General features: G+C 40.5%; 1 protein-coding gene across 3 annotated transcripts in view; it reads left to right on the top strand.

The window, feature by feature from the left end:
- Ndst3 (N-deacetylase and N-sulfotransferase 3) overlaps positions 1-26965 on the top strand; it is a 154820-nt gene that overhangs the window by 78542 nt on the left and 49313 nt on the right. For all 3 annotated transcript variants that reach the window (XM_052730197.1, XM_052730198.1, XM_052730199.1), the window contains exons 5-6: positions 408-593; positions 4804-4932. In XM_052730197.1, coding sequence (XP_052586157.1) covers positions 408-593; positions 4804-4932 — 315 coding nt within the window. The remainder of the gene's footprint in view (positions 1-407; positions 594-4803; positions 4933-26965) is intronic.

Raw genomic sequence — 26965 nt, 5'->3', positions numbered from 1 at the left:
ATTTTTTGAAATTGTGATCAATGGAAAGAACAGATGGCCAAGAATGTGTTAAGTGGAGTGCAATGTTTTGTCCATCCTACCACCACCCAGTTACTAACACAGTAAGAAGGTTGGCTGACAGCATCCAACTTCAAGAATTCTAATGGTCTTAATAGATGCCTTTTTAATTCCACCAAACAATAACTAATGATAGATTTAAATATGTGTATTTATAGTACATTTCAAAACCCTAAATTAAAACTATAATCAAGACAAAACTTAATCCTAGCACGTGGGAGGCTGAAGCAGGAGGATCACTGTGAATTCACAGTAAGTTCAGGGTTGGGCCGTGCAGTGAGACTCTAGAGAGGAGAAGAAACCAAAGGACAAACCTTCCCATATTCTAATGAGAGTTTGCTTGGTCTTAGGAGCACGGCATTCCTACCGACATGGGCTACGCAGTGTCCCCTCACCACTCCGGCGTCTACCCTGTCCATGTTCAGCTTTATGAGGCCTGGAAGAAGGTTTGGAATATTAAAATCACCAGCACTGAAGAATATCCTCACCTGAAACCGGCTAGGTATCGAAGAGGCTTCATCCACAAAAACATCATGGTGAGCTCCTGCATGTGTAGGGTTTGGCTAGTTCGTCCAGATGACAGCACACAGGCACAGGCAGAGAAAAAGGAGAGCAAAGCGTTAAGAACGTGACTCAGGAGAGGGCGTGCTGTGTGAAGAGTGTTGTCATACCTAAGGAAGGTGTTCTTGTGATAGCTGTGTCTTCCTGTTCAATAGAACGCTGAAAAAAATAAAATAAAAACCTTCTTTCCTGTCACTCCTGCTGGCAAGCAATCCCTGGTGTAAAAATACTAGGAAAACATTACATCAAAGTTAGAAATAATTTTAGACTATCATTTCTTACAAAAGTCATGTAGTAGATCAAAGTCATGGCAGCTCTCCATAGTCACCATCCTGCGCTTTTATAAGCTGGTCAAGGTGCACCTCTTTACCATACCAGGTCCCCCAAAACACTGATGTGTACAGCAAAAAGCCACATGTGAGGTCATGACTTATTGCCAGCTGCCAGAGAGCAAATGGTACTGAGTCAAACTGATGCATGTGAACAGATATCTGCTCTCTAGAGCAGGGGCAGCTGACTTCTTTCCACACAGTTTTCCAATGTCTGCCAAAAGTCAAGTGGATGATGGCATTTAACTTGGATCAACCCCCATCTCAATGTTTCCCTCAACAAGAAAAATGCTGTAAATGCTAGAAGAGGGTATAATGGACACCTTCTTCTCCCAGCTTGCCCTTCCTTGGTACTCAAAGTAAATTTATCATGTGGCCAGCTTTCTGATGAGAGAGTTCTAAAAGCCTGCACAAGGTCATAATTTAAAAGCGTGTGGTGCACTTTTGCTGGTGTGATGTCATAGGCAGCCCTACAGTGGTGAACGTCAGTCTCTGGAGACTGTATTCAGCGTGGTTCTGTCCTGTTTCTGCCTCTGCCCAAAGGACTTTATTTCCCATACCTCCTTAAAACTGTATTTTGCCTGTGTTGCTAATGCATGCATGTTGCAGATAAGCAAAGCCCAGGCAGATTTCCTCTTGTCACAATTGCACCTGTCATTCTGCTTTCGCATGGATTTGATTCACGGGCTCCTGCATGAGAATTTCCAGATGAAAAGTGTTCAGCAGGCTATAGGCTGTGCAGAAAGAGAGATATCACCAGGAACTATCCAAACAGACATCCAAGTTGAGAACTGGAGAGCCGAATGCCCTCCTAATAGAGATGGGAAGGAAAGAGCTAGGGACTGAGGCGTGAACCCTAAATCTTATACCAGACCCATATTTTCTAACTGAAGTGAAATCATCCATTAATTAAAATCAAAAGACTTAGGGTGTTCTTTTTCCTTCCAAGCCATCATTAATCCTGCTATCACTAGTTCAGTTCCATAATTTAAACTTCCCACTAGGACTTCTAAACCTTCTCTGAGTTCCCGCACTTATCCCTTTAGAGTATCTTCATTGTTCTCTGGCGGCCACTGATCTTAACTCACTGCTTGGTTTTCGTGTTGACTGTGGTACAAGATCCCACTTGGTAAATCTTCACCTTCTGCCCACCATTCAGTGAAGGCTAGCATGTAGGCAGTGCCAGCCCCTGACTCCTCCCGACCTTTCTAACCTTACACGTCTCAGCTATTCCCACGCTCTTTAATGCATCCTTTACAGATGGAACATGCTCAGCAGCACACCTGCATTTCTGTCTTCCATGGCCCATCGTGGAACACTCTGTTCACTGTGAATGGCTTCCCAGGCATTCTATCCCAGCTGACCTTCGTTTTAACTTATGTAACTAATGGAAGCACTGTGGTTCTCCTCTGAACTCGTGTGTTCCATGGGGACACAAAGCCTCTCTATTGGGCACATTTTATCCTCACACATAAGGAATGAATAGAAAACTAAGTTCTGAACCCTGAACCCTGAACCCTGGTCGTTAAATGAGACCCTCTGGATAGACAGAGAGGCCTGTGAGCAACAAGACTCACACTCTGTCTACACACTGTGCACAAAGGGAAGCCCAGGGGTAGGGCTCTCACCAGTCTGAGTGTACCCCCCTTACATACACAATGGCCAGCAGTCTTGGGTCACCTCACTGTTGGCAGAGTTGCCTGTTTGAAGCCTTCCCAGGCATTCTATTGGTGTACCTTAAGACGTTTTGACTGGGATTTCACCATTGCCCAAGAACTGTCATCCACGACAAAGATTACAGTTTACAAGTGTGAATTTCACAGTGTTACACTACCACCCTCCTCTGAGGGGAAGTCCATATTAAAATGCCTTCAGAAAGTTTCTCATTCCATCTGTAGCATAAGAGCTGTTTCAGGAAATGTGTTCATCCCCCTATAGCTGTATCTCAAATCAAAACAGTGGAACAGGACCCTGATCCCGCTCCTGTCTGTCTGCCTAGCCTCCCAGGGGGGCCCGCTGAGGCCCTAAGACTCAGAGTAAAGGCCTCCCCTTTACTCTTTTCAAACTCACAGAATTTAGAAAAAGACAACCTTCAAGTTTCTTCACAGTTGTGTCCACTTAACCAAATGACCTGGACAGGCTAGCTTCCTGGACAGCCCTGCGTGTTCTATGTAAGACAAACAAACGAAATCCTGAAAGTGATTTATTTAAAGTCATTCACTTTTAAAATGTAGCAGGACCCCGGCATTTAATCACATGTAGACATTTTCTTATTTAGTTTTGGATACTCCTCCTTACCCTGATATATTGTTAATACTATTTTTAGTATTTTTTTAAGAATTCCATAGACTTTATTTTAATCATACCCCTGATAAATTTTACATCCTCTTAGAATAGAACACACACACACACACACACACACACACACACACACACACACACACACACATACACTTCTCTTCTACATGAACTAGCATAGAATTTAGAACAAATATTTGCCAAGTTCATGAGTAAAGATTGTAAATGACTTTAACTGACATGAAATTACATGTCCAGTTATTGATAGTAAACATATCTGAAACAGTTGGAATTTTTTGGTTGTGGTTTTGTGTACAGCATTATAACAGTTTATGATGTTTTCAGGCATGAAAACCCCTGAGTTAATAAGCGTTGGATTTAAACTGAAATACTTTAACTGATCTAAGGTAAAATAGCTTTCTTACTGTATATGTTTTAGCAAAATGAGTGAGATATATAGAGTCTTGACTGACTCAGAAATATCTGATACACTAATTGAGCTGAGAATTATATTTCCTGGGGAAACTTCTAAGAAGTAAAGTAGAACCTCTCACGGTGCTGTTTAAACTACTGGAAAAGAAGTCGTATATACAAAGAAAGCTGAAAACGTGGAAGTCTTCAACAGGTAGCGTTTACAAAGCAGTCATTGAACCAAAATGTTTTGAATTAAGGCAATAAAAATGATGATTTGTTTCCTTAAAGCAATGAGCAGAAAGCCTGACTACATGGTGTTGAAAGCCTCTCAGCTTCCCACACACACTCATGGGTTGGCTGTGTCTTCAAGTGTGGCAAGCACAGGCCACTGTGGGTCTCACTGTGTGACTGAGCTGAAAACAGCAAAACTTCTTTTATCACTGCACTTTCATGTAAGAAATCTGGACCTGGGTGGGGGGGGGCAAAAAGACCTCATCACAGATGTGGACGTTGGAAGCAAAGGATGAAAAGACCTTCTGCTAAGTGACCATTTGTCATTCTGTTTGTTACTCTTTCTAAAGCTAACAACTAAACAGATACACTCTTACTCCTGGATCTGGCAGCCTTCACACTTGGAAGCTGGGGCCCCTTCTGCAGTGTTTTTCAAGCTAGAGCAGAAAATGAATTGTTGCTTTTAAAGGTTTATTCCGTTTAAAATGCCACTTTCTAAGAAGTACCTTGTTAATACCTGACTTCATTTCCAAATGTGTGGCAGAAGGACTCATTCACATTTTACCAATGAGGGTTATACACAATTCCAGTATTTTAAAGTCTTACTTAATTTTATTTCTTACGATGCTAAAACATATTAGACCCTGTAATAAAAGTACTAACTTTGAGACTTAAAATAGAAAAATGGCTAAAATAATTCAAAGTCTATTTCAGTTTTAGTTATGTCTTTAACTTCCCTGACTGGCCTTCTCCTTTATGAGATCTTTTCACTCCCAACAGTGGAGGGTTCCTCCAGGTCCCAGTTAGAGCTCAATAAATACCACCTTTATATCCTCTTCCATGAGGAAAAACAAGGTAAGACTCAATAAAGATAAACTAGAGCTCTCTCCTTACATGGCCATCTTTTCTTCAGGTTCTTCCAAGGCAAACCTGTGGGCTCTTCACTCACACAATTTTCTACAAAGAATATCCAGGAGGTCCCAAGGAACTGGACAAGAGTATTCATGGAGGGGAGCTCTTTTTCACTGTGGTTCTCAACCCAGTAAGTACCTAAGAGTCGCTCTTAAAACAAATCATGTTTTAAACGACAAGGTGCATAAAAATTACCTTGAGGAAGAAATAGGGAATTGGGTAGTTACCAGTCAAGTAGCATGAAGCTTGCTGCTCTCCTCCCTTCTCCTCCTCCTGCTCCTCCTCCTCCTCCTCCTCCTCCTCCTCCTCCCTCCCTCCCTCCCTCCCTCCCTCCCTCCTCTTCTTTTCCTCCCTCCTCTTCTTCTCTTCCTTCTCTCACACCTTTCTCCTCTCTGTTCTCTGGCCCATCCCTTTTCTCTCGCTGTTCTCTCTTCCTCTTCCTCTATGTCTCCCCTTTTCTCTCTCCCTTTCTCCTCTCTGTCCCACTCTCTCATCTCATTTCTCCTCTCTGATACAAAAAAAGCACAGATTTTGTCAGTACAAAGAAAGGAGTTGGATAATTGCCTCTGTCGTTCCCCATCCATGCTCAGGTCTGCCCTGCTGGGTTACAGAGCATCTCTGATTAACGGTGGGATGCTCTTTCTCCTTCACTTCTTTATACCAGCGTATCAGCAATGCAGTGAGCCACTGGCAAATTAATTTTCCTGGAGGTACGTGTCATAAAGTCGTGTGGTGAAAGAAAGGCTATTGAAGTGAGCTGCAGAAGGAAAAAGCTGTTAGTGGTTTTCTCCCATGAAAGAGAACAGAAAAAAATAGAGATAAAAATTTTTAAACAAGATAAAAGTTGGATAAGCTAGAAATAAACAATAAAATTTGAATTTTAGCTTGACCTTAATTTTACAGACTCTATAAATAAAATTTAAGTATTCTTCATCATCTACTCTATTCAAAAGCAGATCTATATTTTAGAAGCTAGAAAATGAGATAGATGAAAAGGTAGCTCAGTCTTTGATGGCATCTGCATGAGTTCACGCCTCAGGATCCTTTGTGACTTTCAGCCTTTAGGAAGGTTATCAAACTTCTGAACCCTCCCCAAGCAGATATTTCTGATTTATACTCCACAAATAACCCCCTCTTCTAGATTTCCTATATTTTTGGTTACTCTGTATGGATTTCTTCTCTTTTTTGCTCAATTTAACCAATAATGTGCAAGGTAAAAAAAAGTTTGCCAGTGTGTGTTTATAAACCAAAGACTCAGTTAAATACCTGTGAGATGCTAACAATTTCATCAATGGTTTTCAGACCCTTGAATCTACATTCTGCAAGATTCTGATAGAGCAATGCAGTCTGTGTGACTGTCTAGCCATTGGTGATTTAATATTTGAAAACCTCCTGATATTATTGTCTCTGAACTTTATGAACCAAATGATCTCCACTCAACACAGAAGAAATTTAAAAGTCAGTCACTAACATATGAACTTATATCAATTTTTACCTATTATCTGATAAGTAATGTTTTTCATTAATAGAAAACACATAAATTTCTAAACTAAAAATATTAACAGCAAGGTTATGTTGACCTTGGTGCCAATTTAGGCTAACATACAAATTTTTCTTTCTAGATTGGAAAACTTTCCAAAGATAATTATTTTCAGTAAACAAAAAATTGGCTCAAATTAACTAGAAGCTTTTGACATATACCATGAGATAGACAATGATCTGAGATGATTCAACTGGAATACAAGGCCCAATCTAGAGTAGAAATTCTCTTTCCCTGGTAGAGACAGGTGCTTGTGAAGTCAACATTAGACTCTCAGCATGAGGGTGTATGCTATCCTTAGTGATGTCTGCCTGGATGACCAAAGGGAGGAATGGAGCATGTTTCCCAAGAATTCTCATTCCAAAATTAAATGGTCCAAGACAGCCATGTTCACGCTCCAGAACCTCCAGCTACAGTGAAACATCTATGACGTTAGCAGATGACATGTTTTATTAGATCAGAATGAGAATGACAAACTCCTTATCAGATCGTAGGATGTGTTAGCTGTAAGAAAGATGGGGATTTTAATTATAGTGGATTTGAAAGATGGCCCGCTGGATGATCACATAATAACACAGGCCTTAATTAAAGGTAATATTTTCTGAAAATACTAAGTGACGTTGTTTCCTAGGAAAAGGTAGATGAGTATTGGAAACACAGAACTTAAGTACATTTAGATACACTTGGTGGAAAGGGAAAATTCAGTCAGGGCTGTGGTTAAAGGTCTTTTAAAACATTACTTCTTACATCAGCACTTGAAGGTACCAGAGCATCAGTGTTGGGTGAGAGGTGGCTACAATTACGTGTGTTTCAGAGTTAAACTTGAAAAGAAAACAGCAAGGATAAAACTCCTCAAATTGATTAACTTTCTGTTACACAGCTACCAAAGTATTTTTCATGGCTAAAAAGAAGTGTCAGTCAAGTGAATATAACACAATTAGCAAAGTACAGTAACGAACTAGCATAACAGAGGAGAGAAAACCTTGGCTGTCTTTCAATGCTTTCCGGTGTCATGGGCCAGGAACCTCTGACATGAGTGTAGATGTTCCAATAACTGGGGTTTAAATCCAGGTTCTGTATGGGTTCTGTTATAGAAAGAATATGTTGATCATAGGACTTATTGTCACTGGGGTAGCAAATTGCACAATAGTTGTATGAACATCTATCTTGTGTTGGTGAATATTACCCAAGCAGGCCCAAGAAGGGGCCCTCTATTTCTCTATGCTTCTTTACACAGTTCCTCCATGAAGGCACCTTCAAATTGCATGTTGCTTTACACATTTCCCCCATAGAAGGGACTCTGTAGCTGAGCTTTTGTTAAATTAATTTCTTTTGTTTTATGGGCATGGATGTTTTACTTGCATATATGTTTGTGCACCGTGTGCGTGCCTAGTGCCTGTGGAAACCCTAAGACAGCATCAGATAACCTGGAATTGGAGTTATGGATAGTTGTAAGCAACTATGTGGGTACTGGGAACCAAACATGGCCTTCTGAAAGAGCAACAAGTGTTCTTTATTGCTGGGTCATCTCTACACACACACACACACACACACACACACACACACACACACACACACACACACACACACACAGCTACGCCTTTATGTCCTAACTTGCTTTCTGTTGCTGTGATAAAATATTGGCCATAAAAATAAATGATTATCAAGCCACAATCTTTTCTCTCTTGTTTTACCCTAAGATCTCATAATATTACTATCATAATATAAAACACAGTTAAATTTTTTTAATTTATCACTGTCTTTAAAATCTTTAACACTCTAAAAGTTCAATTTCTCTTTAAAATACCCAAAGTCTCATACCTGGTGGATCTTTTAAAATCCAAAATAAATTAAATATTTCTTATTCAAAAAGGAAAGAGCCAGATCATAAAAAAAAAAAAATCTCACCTAAGCAAAACCAAAATACAACAGTAAAATTATCTCAGTGCCCAACATCTGGGGCCCACATGTGGACTGTAAGCTCCATAGGCTCCAAAGGGCTTGCATAGCCCCATCCCTCCAGTTCTGCCATTCACAGCACACACAACCTATTGAGTAGCCTCAGTCTAGCTCTACTACACAGCCACCACTATTCTTAATCATTATCTGTGTTACTGTCATCTCTAGTATGCTGGGGTCTCCACTGAGCACTCATTGGCATTTCTAACCCAAACCTCTAAAATTCTCCACCTTCCTGCCATAAACCACGCTAAAGCACACAAGTCACACAGTCCGGTCTATCACAGCAAGATCCTATTCTCTGGTATCAATTTCTGCCATGGTTTGCTTTTTATTGCTGTGATAAACACAGTGACTAAAAGCAGCTTGGGGAGAAAGGGTTTGTTGGTGCTTACAGGTTCTAGTCCATCATTGAGGGGAAGCCAGGGCAGGAACTCAAGGCAAGAACCTGTATGGGAAACATAACCATGGAGAAATGTTGTTTACTGGCTTGCATCCCCTGGCTTACTCAGCTACTGCCCAGGACCATCTGCCTAAGGATGGTACCATCCAAAGTGGGTCCTCATATATGAATTAACAATCAAGAAAATGCCACATAGACAAGCCCATGGGCCAAAATGATGGAGGCAATTCTTCAATTGAGGTTCCCTCTTCCTATGTGACTCTAATTTGTATTAAGTTGTTAAAGACTGACCAACACAATGCAACTTCTCCACAGAAGGGACCCTCAAATTGTACATGGTTTTTTACACAGTTCCCCCCTATTAGTCATCTGCCTTAAACTAATAGATGCCAACCTCTTTATTTACTGGTTTCATGGGCATGACTAATCTGACTACTTCCTCTACATGTGGAGATGAATGAGGTCTTAGGCTGAAGAGCAGACACTGAAGTATTTATGTTTGCTCCATGACAACAGTAAAGGAAATTAGATTACATTATGTTATACCATTGGAGACAGCTGGAAAAATACCTCAGAATCCGAGATGACTCAGCTGGAAAAGTGCTTACCATGCAAATATGAATCCCTGAGTTCCATTCCCAGCACCCACATAAAAAGCTAGCTAAGCAGGCAGACACCCAGAATTCCAGCACTGGGGAGGTAGAGACAGAAAGATCTCTGGCCAGCTAGTCTAGCCAAATTAGTGAGTTCTCAAAAACTAAGGTAGAAATCAATGAAGGAAGACACCCAACATCAATCTGTGGCCCAAACACTCATGTTCACATGTGATACACACACAAAAACACACACGCGCATGCGCAAGAAATATACCAGAGCCATTGTTTACTGCATACTCACATACTCACATACTCACAAACACAAATTTCAGTGCTCTCAGATACAGATATTCCTGATCAAGTCACAATTCAACAAATCTGTCATTATATATATATATATGATAGATAGATAGATAGATAGATAGATAGATAGATAGATAGATAGATAGATACTTTTAAACAATGAGGAAATTCCTAGTTACCTTAAGGCATCTATATAATTGATATATAAATGAGTTAATGAAAATTAAAATTTATAGGATCTGGAGAGATGGCCCAGTGGTTAAGAGCACTGGCTATTCTTCCAGAGGACCTGAGTTTGATTCCCAACACCCACATGGTGGTTCACAATGGGCTGTGACTCTAGCCCCAAGAGATTTGGTGCCCTCTTTTGGCCTCCCCAGGCACCAGGCATACATACATGATACACAGAAATACATGTAGGCAAAACACTCGTGCATATTTAAAAATTAAAATTTATTAAAGTGACAAAAAGTATTGATTGATGATGATTACATTTGTCCTCAATAAAGAAATCCCTATATAATTTATGGCATGTATAAACATATGTTTATATAAAATGAGCTAGTAAGAACCACACATTTTAAGTTTCCAGTTCCATTTGTCCTAACTCACATCCCTAGGTATGAGGAACGGAGTTGCTTTAACTAGGCAGAACTGCAGCTCCATGTCACTAGGGCAGATCAGTGAGCAAGGATGCCACCTTTCTGCTTCACTGTGCTTTGATTTGGAGTCATCAGATGTTCTGAGTTTTTTTATGTTTAGCAAACATATGGTAGGTAATGGATCATTAATACTTTTCTGGTTGAGAACAAAATCAGTGTTTGCTTTGCTTGTTTATCCAAAAGGCTGTGGCTTGCCAGAGAACTCATTCTTTCACCACACTTGCTTGGCATCTGGGGGAAGTTCTCAACAACATGCATATAGTGTGTGCCTTTCTATATCTGCACCCCATAGCACCGGTGACTACCATCTTTATGCCCATTACCCAGTCTTTGTCCCTCTCAACTTGATATACTCACTCTTTCCTCATGTCCTCAATACCCTTCTACCCAAATTCCAAAGTAAAATCAAAGAAACATAAACATCAATGTGGTTATCTTAAATTGGGAGTAATATGTGGGTTGATTACAATTAAAACAATAAATTTTGTATGACAATAGTCTGTATGAAGTCATATTAAATATTGAAAACTATACTTTGCATGTGAGTGTATAAAATTCAATTGAAAGGAAACTACTTTTTTTTTTCCTGATGAGAAGTGTTACACTTTCCCTTGTCATCTGGTCCTATAGAACACTCTGTTACAGAAAAAGGGAACAAAGGAACCATCACAGCTGCCTTAGATAATGAGAACTGACTGCTGAACTTTCCAGTAGTGAGCACTAACCAAGACCCTTGGATAAAAATTTCAGACAATGCATTAGGACTTCCAGGGGAGTTTTAAGACTCAGATATTTATCCCATGCTTAACTGAGGTCATTATTATACTCAAGCAGACTTGGAACACACACAAACACACACACACACACACACTAAATGCTACACTAAAAATAACAAAGAGTTCTCTAGTATTGAAAGATAAAAATTTCAGTTATTTTGGTGGTATTAGTACATAAGGGTATAATTAATTTTCTAGGTTCCTGTTGTCTATCTGTAAGGCTTGTATTTATGTTTATCACTTACCCCATAGCATGGTTATCTACATGCACATCTTTTCCATTACGTAAGAAAAATCTGTGCATCATTCACCTGTGTACTTCCCATGATGTCTAGATCTGTGCTTTGCATTCAGTAAGAGCTCACTAGATGCTTTGTTAATGGTTGGCTGAATTCATGAAAAGCTGTGTTTGGGGACATGACTTGTGACATAGCCAAATGTGAATCCTATCAAGCATTGATTTCATAAAATACATTCTGGCAGCTTCTTTGCTTGCAAGTAAATGAAATGTAAGATTCAGAGGGAAATTCAGTTGGCACAAGTATTTTCACAGATTCCCACAAGCGATGATGAAGTGGTGTGCCACATGGTACAAACTCGTAAGGATGGAAAGGACCAGAAGAATGTCGAATTCAATGTCTTGATTCTAGGTGGAATCCCAGTGAGATGACCTGAGCTGCTCAAGGTCACTCTGTTAGTATTCTGATGAGAATATCATCCTTCCTGATAACAGTTCAGTGCGTCTACTAGGGTAGCATGCTGCTTCTGCATGCAGCTGAAATGGCCTTATACTATGCAGTGGTTCTTAATGTGCTTCAGGTTCCTGGCAGTGGGGAAGTGTATAAATGCCTGGAAATTTCAGTCTATCTCTTCATTGATTTTTTTTTCAGTACTTTACAAAAGTCTGTTATAAGTGATGACTGGCAGAAGATGACTCTTGGGCTTTGTAGGAACTATAAACAAATAACTATGTTGTTACTTTTTTGAATAATAAATCTGATTGACATTACTTATAAATTGATAAGATACTTATGCTGGTAAAGCTGAAACTTCCTATTTCACACATTCCCTGTCCACCCAGGACATTCTGGTTTTGCTGTCATTAATGTTTTCACTAAGGACTGTGCTGTTTAATCAATCAATAATCAATTGCCACTGTGAAATTAAGAAAACCAAAGGAAGCATAATCCACTCTTCAGCTTCCACACTTAAGAAAAGCAGAAGTCTTAGACTAGGTAGTATTATAAACTCTAGGCCAGGCAGTGGTGGCCTGTACCTTTAATCCCAGCACTTGGGAGGCAGAGGCAGGGGGAAGAAAGAAAAGAAATTTAAGAAAATGTCGGTAAATAGGTTAAAGAAAGGGAATTCATTGCACTTCATTGGACAATCTGTCTCTCAGGTTTGTTCAGTTGAAGGATACATCCCTGTATATTTGCACTTAAACACACTAAAACAACTAAGAAAGAATATGAGACAGGACCATGAAAGAGGGAACATGAGATAGACAAGAAGGGACATGAGACAGGAGGTGTTCTTTGGCTTAAGCACATTAGGAACCCTGGAGAGAACAAAAATGTTATTGTGCATCACCCAAGAGTCCGTGATGGTGAAATGGGCTACTACACTTTGTAAAACAGGTCGCTATTAGAATTGATGGCAGCAATTTCCACATAAATCAGCAGCTGGTTAGTAGGCAGCATCTATAATACCAAAATCCCACAGCTCCCTTTCTGGGAATCTTATCTTCAAAACAAGTCCAGGTGTTCAATTGATCAAAGAAATGAATATTGTCATGTCTTAGTTAATCCTTGAAAGTGTCCCATAATCTTCAGCACAAACAGAAACATCTTTCACTTGGGTGGAAAAGTCACATTGGGTGTCTTCCCAGTTTTCTAGACTCTTTTTAAAATATAATCTTCTGTGCAAGCCTTTTAACTCTCTGAACACGGTGTGCTGTTTTATGACTTCATGAACTAATGATAGCTTCAAGTCTGGATGCTTTAGTGAAATCTGAGCTCATGAATCACCTTTCTATAGTGTTCCCTCACTCCAGTTTTGTTTATATTTCTCCTCTATTATCTTATGAAATGGTGGCTTAAACCCAACTTCTCCATGATGCTGTAGCTAATCTTCTGTATTTTCTCATAGTTTGTGAGCTTATTGATGTAAAAAACAGTGTTCTGTTCAGTTTTATATTCACAAAACATCAGAAAACTTTTGGTACATGGTATAGTAATTCATTATCTTTTCCCAGCAGCAAATGTTCTAAGTTAAAATCTATCTTAAAAACCTAACCATAGAATTTTCATTAACTCAAGAAAATGTGCATTATTGGACTTTTATTCTTTCCCAACAAAGCATGCAAAGAGACCTTTGGGAAAACCTTCAAATTTATGAAAAGATGTTAAGTTCAGCTCAAAATAATACAACACAAAATTAAGTTATGTTGAAATACAATTACTTTTCTCTACAGATTAAAAATAAAGTAATGGCAAACAATTCTGTTAGCAAGGCTATGAAACCTGGTCCACATGTGTCCCAGTGGCTGTGAAAGCTGGTCCACATGTGTCCCAGTGGCTGTGAAAGCTGGCTCACATGTGTCCAGTGTGACTGTGAAAGCTGGCCCACATGTGTCCAGTGTGGCTGTGAAAGGTGGTCCACATGTGTCCCAGTGGCTGTGAAAGATGGCCCACATGTGTCCCAGTGGCTATAAAACCTGGCCCACAAGTGTCCAGTATGACAGTGAAAGCTGGCCTACATGTGTCCCAGTGGCTATAAAACCTGGCCCACAAGTGTCCAGTGTAACAGTGAAAGCTGGCCTATATGCATCCCAGTGGCTGTGGAAAATGGTGAAAGATACAGACACAGCAAACACTGTACATAAAACCTTTAGTACAGCAATTTTGATTTTAGAAGTCATATTTCACAGAAAGAAATATTACAAGGTCTACTCTTCACACATAACTGAGATATATAATAAATATCAAAATTATATAGTGGAAACACCTTGAATATACATCTATTAGAGACTAGTTAAATCATCTTTGTTACAACTACACAAACTGCTGTGCACTTAAAATAGGGATTATGTTCAATTCTACACACACGAGAGAGAGAGAGAGAGAGAGAGAGAGAGAGAGAGAGAGAGAGAGAGAGAGAGAGAAGGAGTTCTCAGTGTTTTTTTTTTTTAAAGATATCTGGCCTGGGTAGAGGCTCAGTTAGGAAAGTGTCTGCCTTGCAAGCATGAGGATTTAAGTTCATATCCCCAGTAACTACATAAAAATCGAGATATAGGGATATGTGCTCATAACTATAACGCTGGTGGAGCAGAAACGGGAGGCTCTCTAGACCTCACTGACTATCCTGGATAGTTTTATGTCAACTTGACGCAAGCTAGAGTCATCAGAGAGAAGGGATCCTCGATTGAGAAAATGCCTCCGTAAGATTCAGCTGTAGGCAAGTCTGTTGGGTATTTTCTTAATTAGCGATTCAGGGGGGCCCATCCCACGATGGGTGGTGCCATCCCTGGGCTGGCGGTCCTGGGTTCTATAAGAAAGTAGGCAAAGCAAGTCACAAGGAGCAAGCCAGTAAGCAGCACCCCCTCCATTTGTCCACATCAGCTCCTGCCTCCAGGTTCCTGACTGTTGGAGTTCCCGTCCTGACTTCCTCCAGTGATGAACAGTGTTATGGAGGTGTAAGCCAAATAGCTCCTTTCTTCCCCGACTTTCTTTTTGGTCATGGTGTTTCTTCACAGCAGTAGAAGCCCTAACTATGACACTGACCTACTTGTCTAGCAGTCAGTAGGCTCCGGTTTCCCTGAGAGACCTGTCTCTAAGCAGCCCAAGTAGGGAGTAGCTGAGAAGGACTCCAGTTATAAACCTCTGGCCTCCGCATCTATGTACATTCACAAGCATGCACACATAAAACAAAACAAGCTAAAAGAGGAGAAATATCCACACAAAAGTTTATGAGGTCTTTCAGATATCTAGCCCAGCTGATATTCAAGATACAGGGAGCTGTTTTTATGAAAAAAAAAAGTGCATCTTAACACACAGTAATAATGTGCTTGAAGAAACAAGAAAGCAGGGCCAAATCAATAGATCAGAATAAATTTCCAGAAAAATACCCTAAAAAAATGTCTGCAGAAGAATTACCTACAGAAAATGCACAATAACTATCATAGAGATATTGACCAAACTCAAGATCAAAGGGCCTTAAACAGCATCAAAGTTACAAAAAGTTGAAAAATATTTTTAAAAGAACCAAATAAAAATATTGGAGCTAAAGAATGCAAAACCTAAACTGAATAACTCACTGCAGAAGTTTAATAGCCTACATGATCAAGCAGATGGAAGACTAGGTAACTGGCTTATGCTATTTGAAATTACAGCATCCCATAACCTCTTGTCCATGGAGACACATCCCAAAACTCCTTTGCAAGCCTGAAACTGAAGATTGTACATGTTACCTGTCGGGACCAACCGACCTGTCAAACAGTACCTGAAGCAGGGTGCGAGGGTTAGAAGAAAGAGACAAGACAAAGAGCTGCGTGTGGAAGGGCTGTCGGTGAAGACCGCAGCCTTGAGTTTATTCTGCCTAGTGCTTATATGCAGCTCAGAAATAGACAAAGGAGCATCAGCCAAGAATACTACAGTGTTACAGACTTCTTTATCTGAAAGTGCCTGGGGGTCAAGGAACAGTCAAACCACCTCCCTGTTCTCAAGGTTTTCTTGACAAAGCATCCTGTTTGTCCTATTTCAGCAAAGCTGAGCAAAGCAAGTGTGCACTTTTGACCCATCAGACCAAGATGGAGTCACTAAAGCTCCCACAGTTACCTGTGAATTCTGTGCTTTTCCTATTCATACTATACAAACCCAATGCCTTTTTCTTCTTTATTAATGATTTATCCTGCACAGAACTTAAAAATTGTGAAGTTTAAAGTACAACACCAAAAACAGCATGAATTTATTGTTTTCTTCCACAGAATCTCGTGGATGTAAGATTAGAGCTTTTATGTCTCATCAATTTTAATACATGATTTTTGTCCTTCCTAAATGAGAGCTTTCTCTTTTTTGCTTAAAGGGAGTGCCTGTGGCCTCTCATTAACATGACAGAATTACTAGCATCATTATCTGGTGCTGTGAGTTCATTATTAGGTAAAATAAAGGTTATTGAACACAGCTCTTAAATTCTAGCAAATGCTGTGATGGATTACCCAGCTACTTATGGAACAGATGGATAGATAACATAGATAGATGCCCTGATGCAGACACACAGACAGAATGGAGCAGGAGAGGCCCCTGTGCTGCTTACACTACAACTTATGGATTGTTTGTTTCTGGAATTTTCCACTTAATATTTGCAGACCACTGCCGCTTCAAATCACTGAAACCACAGAAGGCAGCACCATAATCAAAGTGGAGTACTGTATTCAATCAGAAAGAAAAATGTGGTAAATAAGTAAAGACAGCCTAAGGGCAAGACATCAAACAGTTAATGGATAATGGAAGGAAGAGGGAGGAAAGAAAACTCATTTGAAGAAATGACGACTAAAAACTTCCCAAATCTGAAAAGGGAATAGATACCAAGACACAAGAAGACTACAAACTCCAGCAAGAACTGAGTTTCATAGCAGCGTACATTAGGATCAAAATGTCAGAAATGAAGAAGGATTTTGAAAGTAGCAAAAGAAACAATCTCCACATTAATAAGAGCCTTCCTAAAGCTGTGAGTATATTTCTCCAAAGAAACCTTCAAGGGCAGAAGTGTATGTGTTGGGGGCGGGGAGGGGGGGTCTATTCAAAGTACTGAGTGAAGAAAAAAAGCCTGGCAAGCAAGAAAACCACATCCAGCAAAGCTGCCCTTCAAAAGTGAAGGATACTTCAAAATATCAAAAATAAACAATAAATAAAGACATTCCCAAATAAGTGAACTAAGCTTTATTTGCCTCACAGTGTAAAGGGGGTTCTTCCAATTGAGCTGGTCAGCAATAAGAAAGCGCATCACTTACCAGTGAGAACTCTCAGAGAGCACCGTGACCCTGGGATGGCAGGGCATGCACCACTTAGTCATGATGTAGAAGTTAGAAAACGAAAGTGAAAAATCTATGTAGCTAGAGAATCCTGTTTAAATGACACAACATAAAAAGATGTGTTCTGTGGTAGCAGTGAGAAACAAATGAGCAAAGTCAGTTTTACTGAAGTTGAAGGTAAAATTATTATGAGCTGAGAGTGTCAGCTTATACTTGTTGACAATTAGATTTTAGTGTCTTGGTAATCACAAAAACATACTTACATAAGGTACAAAATTAGAAAATGAGAATGAATCGAAGTACATCACAGTAAATATTAGAAATCCAAAGGAAGTCAGTGGGGGAAAGACAAAGGGTCAAACAGCAACCAGGACAGGTTAAAATATGTCATAACGGTGGCAATGGTTCCTATGGGCAGTAAGTAATATTAAACACAAATGAATTCAAGTTCCCAATCAAAATACATAGGGTAACTAAATGAAGACAAAATCCAAAATTTCACTACTACTTACAGGACACTCACTTTATATTTACTGACATACATAGACAAGCGTAATAAAATCCTTCAGATATATGTCCAAGAGTGGTAGAACTGGATCGTGTGGTAGATCTGGTTTCAGCTTTTTGAGGAACCTCTAAATCTTCCGCAGTTTCCATAGTGGTTGTACTCATTTACACTCCCTCCAGCAATGAATAAGTAAGCGTTCCCTTTTGGCACATCCACAGCATCTGCTGTAGTTTGTTTCTTTGATCTTTGATTTTTTTATCTTTGATCTTGGGCATTTTGGCTCACGAGTGCTGGGATTAAAGACTTGAACCACCACAACCAGCTAGATTTTTTTTAATTGTTTGAAGTATTTAGCTCTCAAGGAAATATAAGTTCAAACTACTTTGAGATTTCATCTTATTGCAATGTGAGTTCGAGGCCAGCCTGGTGTTGTGTTCCAGGAGAGCCAGAGCTACCTAACAGGGGGATCCTCCTCAAAACAACAACAATGAAAAGAAATTTTAAAAAATTGAAACCATTTGTATTTCATCTTTTAAGAACTATTAGATGCTCCAGTTTTCAATTGAGTTGTTTGTCTTCTTGATGTTCAGATTTTTCAGTTCTTTGCATATTCTAGAAATTTAGCCCTTACCAGATGTATAACTGGTAAAGCTTTTCACCGTTACTGTGTTGAGGTCAATCTGTGATTTTTATATCTAATGTTTGGTTTTATGAAGTTGGGTATCCTTATGTTTGGTATAGAAATATTTGGAATTATATCTTGATGTGTGTGAAATGCTCTTCCTTATCTCTTCTGGGTTTGGTTTGAAAACTGTTTTGTCAGATACTAGAAGAGCTACACCTGCCTCTGTTCCATCTGTTTGAAATACCTTCTTCCATCCTATGGTAATGCCTGTCCTTGGTGGTAAGGTGTGTTTCTTGGAGGCAAAAAGATGGATTCTGTTTTCTAATCCAGTCTGTTAGTCTCTGTCTTTTTTGGGGTGAACTTAGACTTAAAATTGAGAGTTATTGTTAAATAATGTTTATTCCTGTTATTTTGCTGGAGTGATATTTTTGGTAGTTAATTGTTCTGGGATTATGTATTCATTGTACTCTCTTTAGTATGTTTTAATCTCCTCTTCAGTCCAAAGTATTCTTTCTAATATTCCTCTGTAGAGCAGAGTTTGTGGACATAAAATTCCTTAAATCTGTTTTATCATGGGAAGTTTTTCTTTCTCCTTCACACACATACACATAAATTTTTTAAAGTAAATCTTTTAAAGGAGTCTTAGAGTTTAAAGAAGCTATAAGGTATTGTGATCTAATGTAATTTGCAAATACAAGACTTCTTTGAACCAAGAACTTTTTAAAAATATACATTTGGTCATTTGTTCTCTGGTTGCCACTTCTGAATAACAAACAGTGGCCTTTAAAAAGAAGTCAGTATATAGTGAGCACTCAGCTCCACAGCACAATTGAGGAAGGTATGCACTGGGCTAAGTGTGGGGAGTGGGCAACTGGCAGCCAGGTAAAAGGGAGAGTGGGTCCAACATCCAGATTCTATGTTTTTAACCACATTTTAAAAGAAGAAATGGTTAAAAACATCTTTCTTAACTCTTGAGAGTATATTTTAATACTAATATAATCATGAATATTAAGCTAAGGGAGGTCTGCACTGGAATAAGGAAGGTGTGTACTGGACAAGGAAGGTGTGCACTGGTAAGGAAGGTGTGCACTGGGTAAGGAAGGTGTGAACTGGAATAAGGAAGGTGTGCACTGGATAAGGAAGGTATGCACTGGAATAAGGAAGGTGTGCACTGGGTAAGGAAGGTGTGAACTGGGTAAGGAAGGTGTGAACTGGGTAAGGAAGGTGTGAACTGGGTAAAGAAGGTGTGCACTGGAATAAGGAAGGTGTGCACTGGGTAAGAAAGATGTGAACTGGGTAAGGAAGGTGTTCACTGGAATAAGGAAGGTGTGCACTGAATAAGGAGGGTGTGCACTGGAATAAGGAAGGTGTGCACTGGGTAAAAGAAGGTGTGCACTGGAATAAGGAAGGTGTGCACTGGAATAAGGAGGATGTGCACTGGGTAAGGAAGGTGTGAACTGGGTAAGGAAAGTGTGCACTGGAATAAGGAAAGTGTGCACTGGAATAAGGAAGGTGTGCACTGGAATAAGGAGGGTGTGCACTGGAATAAGGAAGGTGTGCACTAGAATAAGGAGGGTGTGCACTGGGTAAGGAAGGTGTGCACTGGAATAAGGAAGGTGTGCACTGGGTAAGGAAGGTGTGCACTGGAATAAGGAAGGTATACACTGGGTAAGAAAGGTGTTCACTGGGTAAGGAAGGTGTTCACTGGAATAAGGAAGGTGTGCACTGGGTAAAGAAGGTGTGAACTGGGTAAGGAAGGTGTGAACTGGGTAAGGAAGGTGTGCACTGGGCAAGGACGATGTGTATTGGGCTAAGGAAGGTATAGGTGTGGCAGTGGACTAAGGAAGGTGTGCAGTAGGCTAAGGAAGGTGTGCACTGGGTAAGGAACGTGTGCATTGGGCTGAGGAAGGTTTGCAGTGGGCTAAGAAAAGTGTGCAATGGCCTAAGGAAGGTGTTCAGGGGCAAAGGAAGGTGTGCACTGGGGTTTTTCTTGACAGGCTTCCCCTGGTTTCAGTCACAGTGACAAGCTCTGAAAGCCAGGTGGCGGGCACAGCTGGAAGCTGCTGTGATATTTGCTCCTGACAATTCAGTCTTGGTTCTCAGCAGAGCTGTGGGTGTCTCTAGAGGTCATGTGATAGTGCTCTGCAGAGAGGCGCTAATCCAATTGCACAAGCAATTGAATGATTGGGATTGGGCCTCATGTGTTTCAAGATTAGTTTATCAGACCTTGTCTTTCTAAACCAGTGAACTTTCTGTTGAGTGGAGCCTGTTTCTGGGGAGCATACAGCCAGGTCTGTGGCCCATGAGCAGTGCAGACCTGGGACAGCAGGGGGAAGACCTACTCAGCTGCAGTTTTCCCTGTGGCCCCGGCCACATCATCATTCACTAATACTTTTCTCTCCAAAGAGATGCTAGATGCCTAGATGGTAGAAATCAGGGTTTCAGAAAGTATTACCATGACATCGTAGTGTTCGCTGCATCAGTGGTGGGCACACACTCCAGTAAGCACGGGATCCCGATGTTCATACGAAGGGGAAGGACATGTACGGAGAAGCCTGGCTCAACAGCCTCTAGTCACTGCCTGTGGTCTCTGCTCTGTGTGTCTATACTCTGCCGTGCTGTGGTTTCACTGTGAAGTGTCTAGCACTAGGAAAGAGCACAAACCACAGTAAAAAAAAAAATGTTAATTGTGATACAAAGAAAAATAGGAACAAGGCCAATGTTCAACTGAAAGAAAATGCTTTAAAATCGTGTCTCTTTAAAACCATGCTTACGAACACAGTGGTAACAGGTTATGGACTAGCTTAACTGTCAAATCATGAATTAATACACATGCACAGATATTTTAAGACAAAATAATCGGAGCCCTTTTTGAGAATTTAAAAAATCCTTTTCTTCAGACATCAGAACATTAACGCCAGCTCAGAGTTTGTGGGCAAAGAGGTAAACACTAGTAGTGATAGCTTAACTGTCTTAAATTCACTCCCCCCCCCCCCCCCGCTCCCATACCTGCAGCCCTGAACAAAGAACTGAGCAAGGAATAGGAGACCTTGAAAGGGGAAATAGAGAAGCAAACTGCTGATTCAACCAACATGGGCTCTGTGCTATCATACAAGTCCTCATTAAAGTTGGTGACTGTGAGACTTTTAAAGTGTATATAAACATACATACATATTGGCCTTATCTGGCCTTGGTAGATATTTTACAAATGAGGAAACTGGAGTTTTAAAAGATTCCATTACTTCATAAAAGGGAAACAAATAGAAAAAAATCTGCATCCTACTATCATTGAGCGCAGATGACAGACTAACCCTGGTCCACACTTGTGACCTTCAGTTTTTTTAAACAGAATTCATCCACATTTCTTAGTCTGGCTACTCATCCAAAGGGGTGCATTTTAGAAAAGAATTTGGACGTGACTGAAAGAACTCAACAATAGCAGTGAGAAATGGAAGCTGACAAAAGAAAAATACATAAAAGGTACCCGAAGAACTGAGAAAGCATAGCTCTCTACAGCTTCTCAGAACTATTCCATGTCACACACACACAGCCCTGGGCAGTGCTGGGTTGGCACATTGGTAGTCAGTGTCCTGTACTCCAGCACGGGCAGAAGGTAACACATGCAAAGGGAACCTCCCTGGCTACCTTTTTCTGGTTCTCAATGGATGTGGTGTATTTCTTGATTTACTTTCATAAACCTTAAAAATCCATCCCAAGATTTACAAACTGATTTCTAAATCACTGCCCCTCAGAAAAGTCAGTCCCAGATACAGTATCTGGCTTATCTGCCTACTGAAAAGCTGACGAATCAACTTAAGGACAACTCCGTTATCAGCATGCTATGGAATATTTTGCTGGTACAGCTTAAAAGCTGGAAGCAAAGCATCAGCTGGATCTCTCTGTGCCACTGTGGTTTGAATCGAAGGCTGCTCTTTGTAAAAACATGATTTGTGTGGTTTAACTTTAGGCTGTTTTCTGTGGTCCTCCCATGTAACAGGAATGCGTCACAGGAACAGCTTCGTTTCCTGCGAAGACTGGAAACTGTTAGCAGCAAAGTTTGGAGACACTGTGAGTGAATGCTTTGCCATATGTTAAACTAAACTTGATATGAAAAATCATATCGGTTTCCAGTTTCCCAGAACACTCAAAAAAAAAAAAAAAGCAGCTCCAGCTTTATAAATATCAAAAGCATCTGCCTGCACAGGAAATTCTGCTCTGTCATTTCACAAATGATCCCTACTTATACGTACAAGAGAAATCAGATCTGATGAACTAGACAGGAAATGATGTACCGTTTTGTTTAACATTTGAAGTAGCTATCCATAGTTCCACATGGCTGACTGGCTGTTGACCTACCATTGCGTGGAGATCTCAGCAGCGCTCCCAGTATGGTCCCAAAGCATGTATGTTTCCAAGCTAAACTCTCCAGTGAGATATAATGTTTGTGTGAAAATGCTGCCCCCACCCCCATCTCCACCTTAAGAAGACTCATGAGCGTTTGTGAAATGTTGGGCAGTTTTGCCCTAATGCTTTATTTCTTACTGACTTCCTGAGCCTCCAAAGAATTTCCCTAGAGTCAGTCACCCGGATCCAAATGCCCTTTGCTTAATTATCAGTAACACTTTGGGAGGGATGTCCTTTGTTTGTTTGTTAAGACATGATCTTATCGTGTATCCCTGACTGGTCTGGAACTCCATATGTAGACCAAGCCTTGAACTCAGAACCCACAGAGAACAGTTGGCTGGGCCCCATGTACTGGGATTAAAGTCCTGTGCTGCCACATCTGGCTGTTAGTAGCCCTTTTAAGAATATTTCTGAGACATCTCATGGCCTGCTTCCCCAAAGAGACACACCACTTTGCAGCGCCTTGTACTCTGAAGCAGCTTCCTCTTCTGAAAGCCACACTGTCTCATGGCTCTCGTAAGATCAACAGACACGTACAACCAGAACACTGTCAATCGTCAGTCTGCGAGGCCTTCACGCCATCTGTTCGCAGTCCTTGTCTCAGCGCCGGCAGCACTTGCTCTCTTGACTACAAACTCTTGTCATCAATGTTTGTCCTTCACCTCATTGCCTGTTTTCTAGCACCGCAGACGTCACTAAGACTTTTTCTGGCAAACTCTTGGCCTGTTTCATGCAGTAGCTGTTCCTGCAGTGTTTCCTACTAAAGTCCTTTAACTGCAAAGCCATCCTGGTTTTGCTCTCTCTGCCTCATCTCATTCAGTTTCCTTATTTGGTAAACTGAGTCTCTCCTTGTCCTCAGTCACTTATTCCCATCTCTCTAGTCAGGTTAATATCACATACTCAGGATTCTTATTCATACATTTCCAGCGGTCTCTTCATTTACAACCTTCTGTATGTCAAAGGTTGCTTGCTATACCCTCATGTTTCTTTCTTTAGAAAAGCACTATCTACTCCTTTATCCAACCTTAGAAGCATTAAAATGGTTCTCCCAGATTTGAAAAAATGCATCTCTTCCTTCTTCCTTCAGAAACTAGAGACAGAAACTATCTGCCCTCCATAACAGAACTAAAACTAAAAGTGTATCCATCTGTATGGCATTGATAACACTCAGTGTGTCCTGTGTCCTCATTTTCCTGGGGATAGGCATAATCAAAGTATTCTCTCAGCCTGGCATATATAGGAAAATGACTTGACATCTATTAGAACAAGCAATTCTATCTTGAATTAAATGGCCTCTGGAAAAAAAGAAAGATTTGCTATAAATGTGTGCTTTCAGCATTGAGAAAATACAAATATACATCTCTATGTTTGATTAGCTCTAGTAAAATGTCATCAAGAAGGTTCAAACTAAGGTGGGCATGGTGGTGTATTCCTTTAATCCTAGCACTTCAGAGGAAAAGGCAGGAAGATCGCTGTGAATTCAAGGCCAGCCTGGTCTACATAGTGAGTTCCAGGACAACCAGGGCTATGTAGAGAGACCCTGTTTCAAAAAAAGGAAGGAAGGAAGGAAGGAGGGAGGGAAGGGGAAGGGAAGGGAAAAAAGAAAAGGAAAGAAAAGAAAGTTCAAACATTGTTTTTTACTAGTGTTTTTGGGAAAATAAAATTTTTTCATTCATTATATCCTGATCACAGTTTCCCCTCCTTCCTGTCCTCCCAGATCCTCTCCACCCATCCAACTCCACGTCTCCTTTCTCTCTCTTTTTGGAAAACAGACAGGCAAAAAAACCCACATATAAGCAGAAAAGAAAAAGAAAAAAGCATGAGAAACATACATATGCAGACACACACACACACACGCACATGCACACACACACACACACACAGAACCCATAAAAATAAAAAATAAAAAAACATAATATACAAGCAAAAGAAAAATAAGTTAACAGTTGCACAAGAAAACAAGGCAGCAGTGGCACAAACTTGCAACTCCAGCACTCGGGAGGCAGAGGCAGGTGAACCTCTATGAGTTCAAGGCCAGCCTGGTCTATAAAGTGAGTTCCAGGACAGCCAAAGCTGTTACACAGAGAAATCCAGTCTCAAAAAATAAATAAATAAACAAAAAATTAAAAACATTTTTTAAAAATTGCCCAAGCAAAGCATCATGGAAAAAAAAAACATCAAAAATACCATTGAGATTGTTTTGTGTTGGCCATCTACTGCCAGGCATGAGACCTCCCTTAAGTGTGGTTGATGTATCCAGTAAGACTCCATTATAGAAAACTGATTTTTTTCTTTGCAAGTGGCTAGCCATTGGAGATAGCTTCTGGATTAGGGATGAGGGCACATGTCCAGTTCCCCTCTTAGCACTTGGACTCCATCTGGTTTTTACATGTACAGACGCTGTACATGCTGCCATGGTCTGTCTGTGAGTTCATATGAGCATCTTTCCTCTTGTTTTTTGAGGTCACTATCTCCTTGGTGTCTTCTCTCCCCACCAGCTCTTGTGGTCTTTCCACCTTCTCTTCCACATATTTCCCTGAGCCCTGACTGAAGAGTTTGATGAAGACATCCCATTTAGGAACAAGTGTTCCAGACGATCTCACTCTGTACACACTGTCCAGTCGCCAGTCTCTGTTAGTTCCCATCTGCTACAGGAGGATGCATCTCTTATGATGGTTGAGCAAGACACTGATCCATGGATATAGCAGAATGTCATTAGGAGTCATTTTGTTATTGTGTTCTTTTAGCAGAACAACAGTATTTGGTCTTCTCCTAGGTCCATGTCCTATCTAATCATGGATTCTTGGCCACCCAGGTAGTGTCAGACATGAGTTCCATCTCATGGAGTGGCTATCTTAGTCGATGGTCTATTGCTGTGAAGAGACACCATGACCACAGCAACTCTCATAATGGAAAGCTTTTAACTGGGGCTTCCTAATAGTTTCAGAAGTTTAACTCATTATCAGAATAGCAGGAAGCATGGTGGGAAGCATATCAGGACTCAGGCAGACATCATGCTGGAGAAGGAACTTAAGAGTTCTACATCCGGATCCATAGGCAGCAGGAAGAGAGAGAGACCCTGGGCCTGGCTCAAGCGTTTGAAACCCCAAAGCCCACCTCCAGTGACACTTTCTCCAATAAGGCCACACCTTCTAATCCTTATCAAGTGCCACTTCCTAATGACCAAGCATTCAAATATATGAGCCTGTGGGGGGGGGGGCATTCCCATTCAAACCACCACAAGGGGCTTTAAATCCATTGAGATAGTGGTTGGTTACTCCCACAACTTTTGTGCCACTATTGCACCAACACATCATGCAGACAGGCCACCAATGTAAATTTGTAGCTGGGTTGGTGTTTACCTTTCTATGGTAGCATGCAGAGTTCTTCCCAGTACCATGAACACTAGTCAATAGGAGTTAAAGCTCCAGTTAGGCACCAGTTCAACTTCCCTGTGTTCAGTGAGATATTTGGTGTTTTCTTCAGCAACAGGGCCTTATCATCAGTTTGTAGAGAGCAGCCAATAGCCTGAATTATTTGGGGATTTTCCTGGGTCCCCTTTTACCAAGAACTCAATTACATATGACCCATTCCTGGCACTGGAGGTCTCACTTAGTTGTGAGAGAGATCTAGGTGGGGCCTTGTCTCTCCTGTTACTTGGTGATTCCATTCATATTTATTTTTCTTTCTTTCATGCATATATTTTAAGAAGCTTCTACTGTAGTCAGGTTCCATATGAGCCCTCAAATGGCCCTTAGTGTTAGCTATCCCTCCCCATATTCCTTTGCCTGTGTCCCCCTTTCCTCCCTCCATTTGATCCCCTTTTCTAGTCTAGTTTTGGATATTAACCCTCTATCGAGGTAGAGTTGGTAAAATTTTTCCAATTCTATAGCCTGCCATTTTGTCTGAATGTTGGTGTCCTTTGACATACAGAAGCTTTTCAGTTTCATAAAGTCATGCTTATTAATTGTTAGTTTTAGTGACTGTGCTGTCAATGTCCAGCTCAGAAACTCCTTTCCTGTATCAGTAAGTTCGAGGCTATCCCCCACTTTTTCTATTAGGGTAAGTGTATCTTGTTTTATGTTGAGGTCCTTGATCTGTTTGGAGTTGAGTTTTGTGCAGGATGATAGGCATGGATCTAATTGTATTCTTCTACATGCAGACATTAGTTTGATCGGCACCATTTGTTGAAGATGTTGCCTTTTTTTCCAGTGTGTATTTCTGGATTCTTTGTCAAAAATCAGGTGTCAATAGGTATGTGAACTTTTGTCTGGGTCTCCAGTTTGATTCCTAGGTAAAAAGTGTTTCTTGGTATTGGGTTCTGACATGAGCAATGGGCATGGGTTAGGGGATAGA

This window comes from Peromyscus californicus, unplaced genomic scaffold, assembly GCF_007827085.1.
Source record: "Peromyscus californicus insignis strain IS unplaced genomic scaffold, ASM782708v3 Scaffold_9__1_contigs__length_137607984, whole genome shotgun sequence".
In the NCBI taxonomy this organism is placed as follows: Eukaryota; Metazoa; Chordata; class Mammalia; order Rodentia; family Cricetidae; genus Peromyscus; species Peromyscus californicus.
Note: the sequence above shows the minus strand (reverse complement) of the source record. Positions and strands in the feature narration are given on the sequence as shown.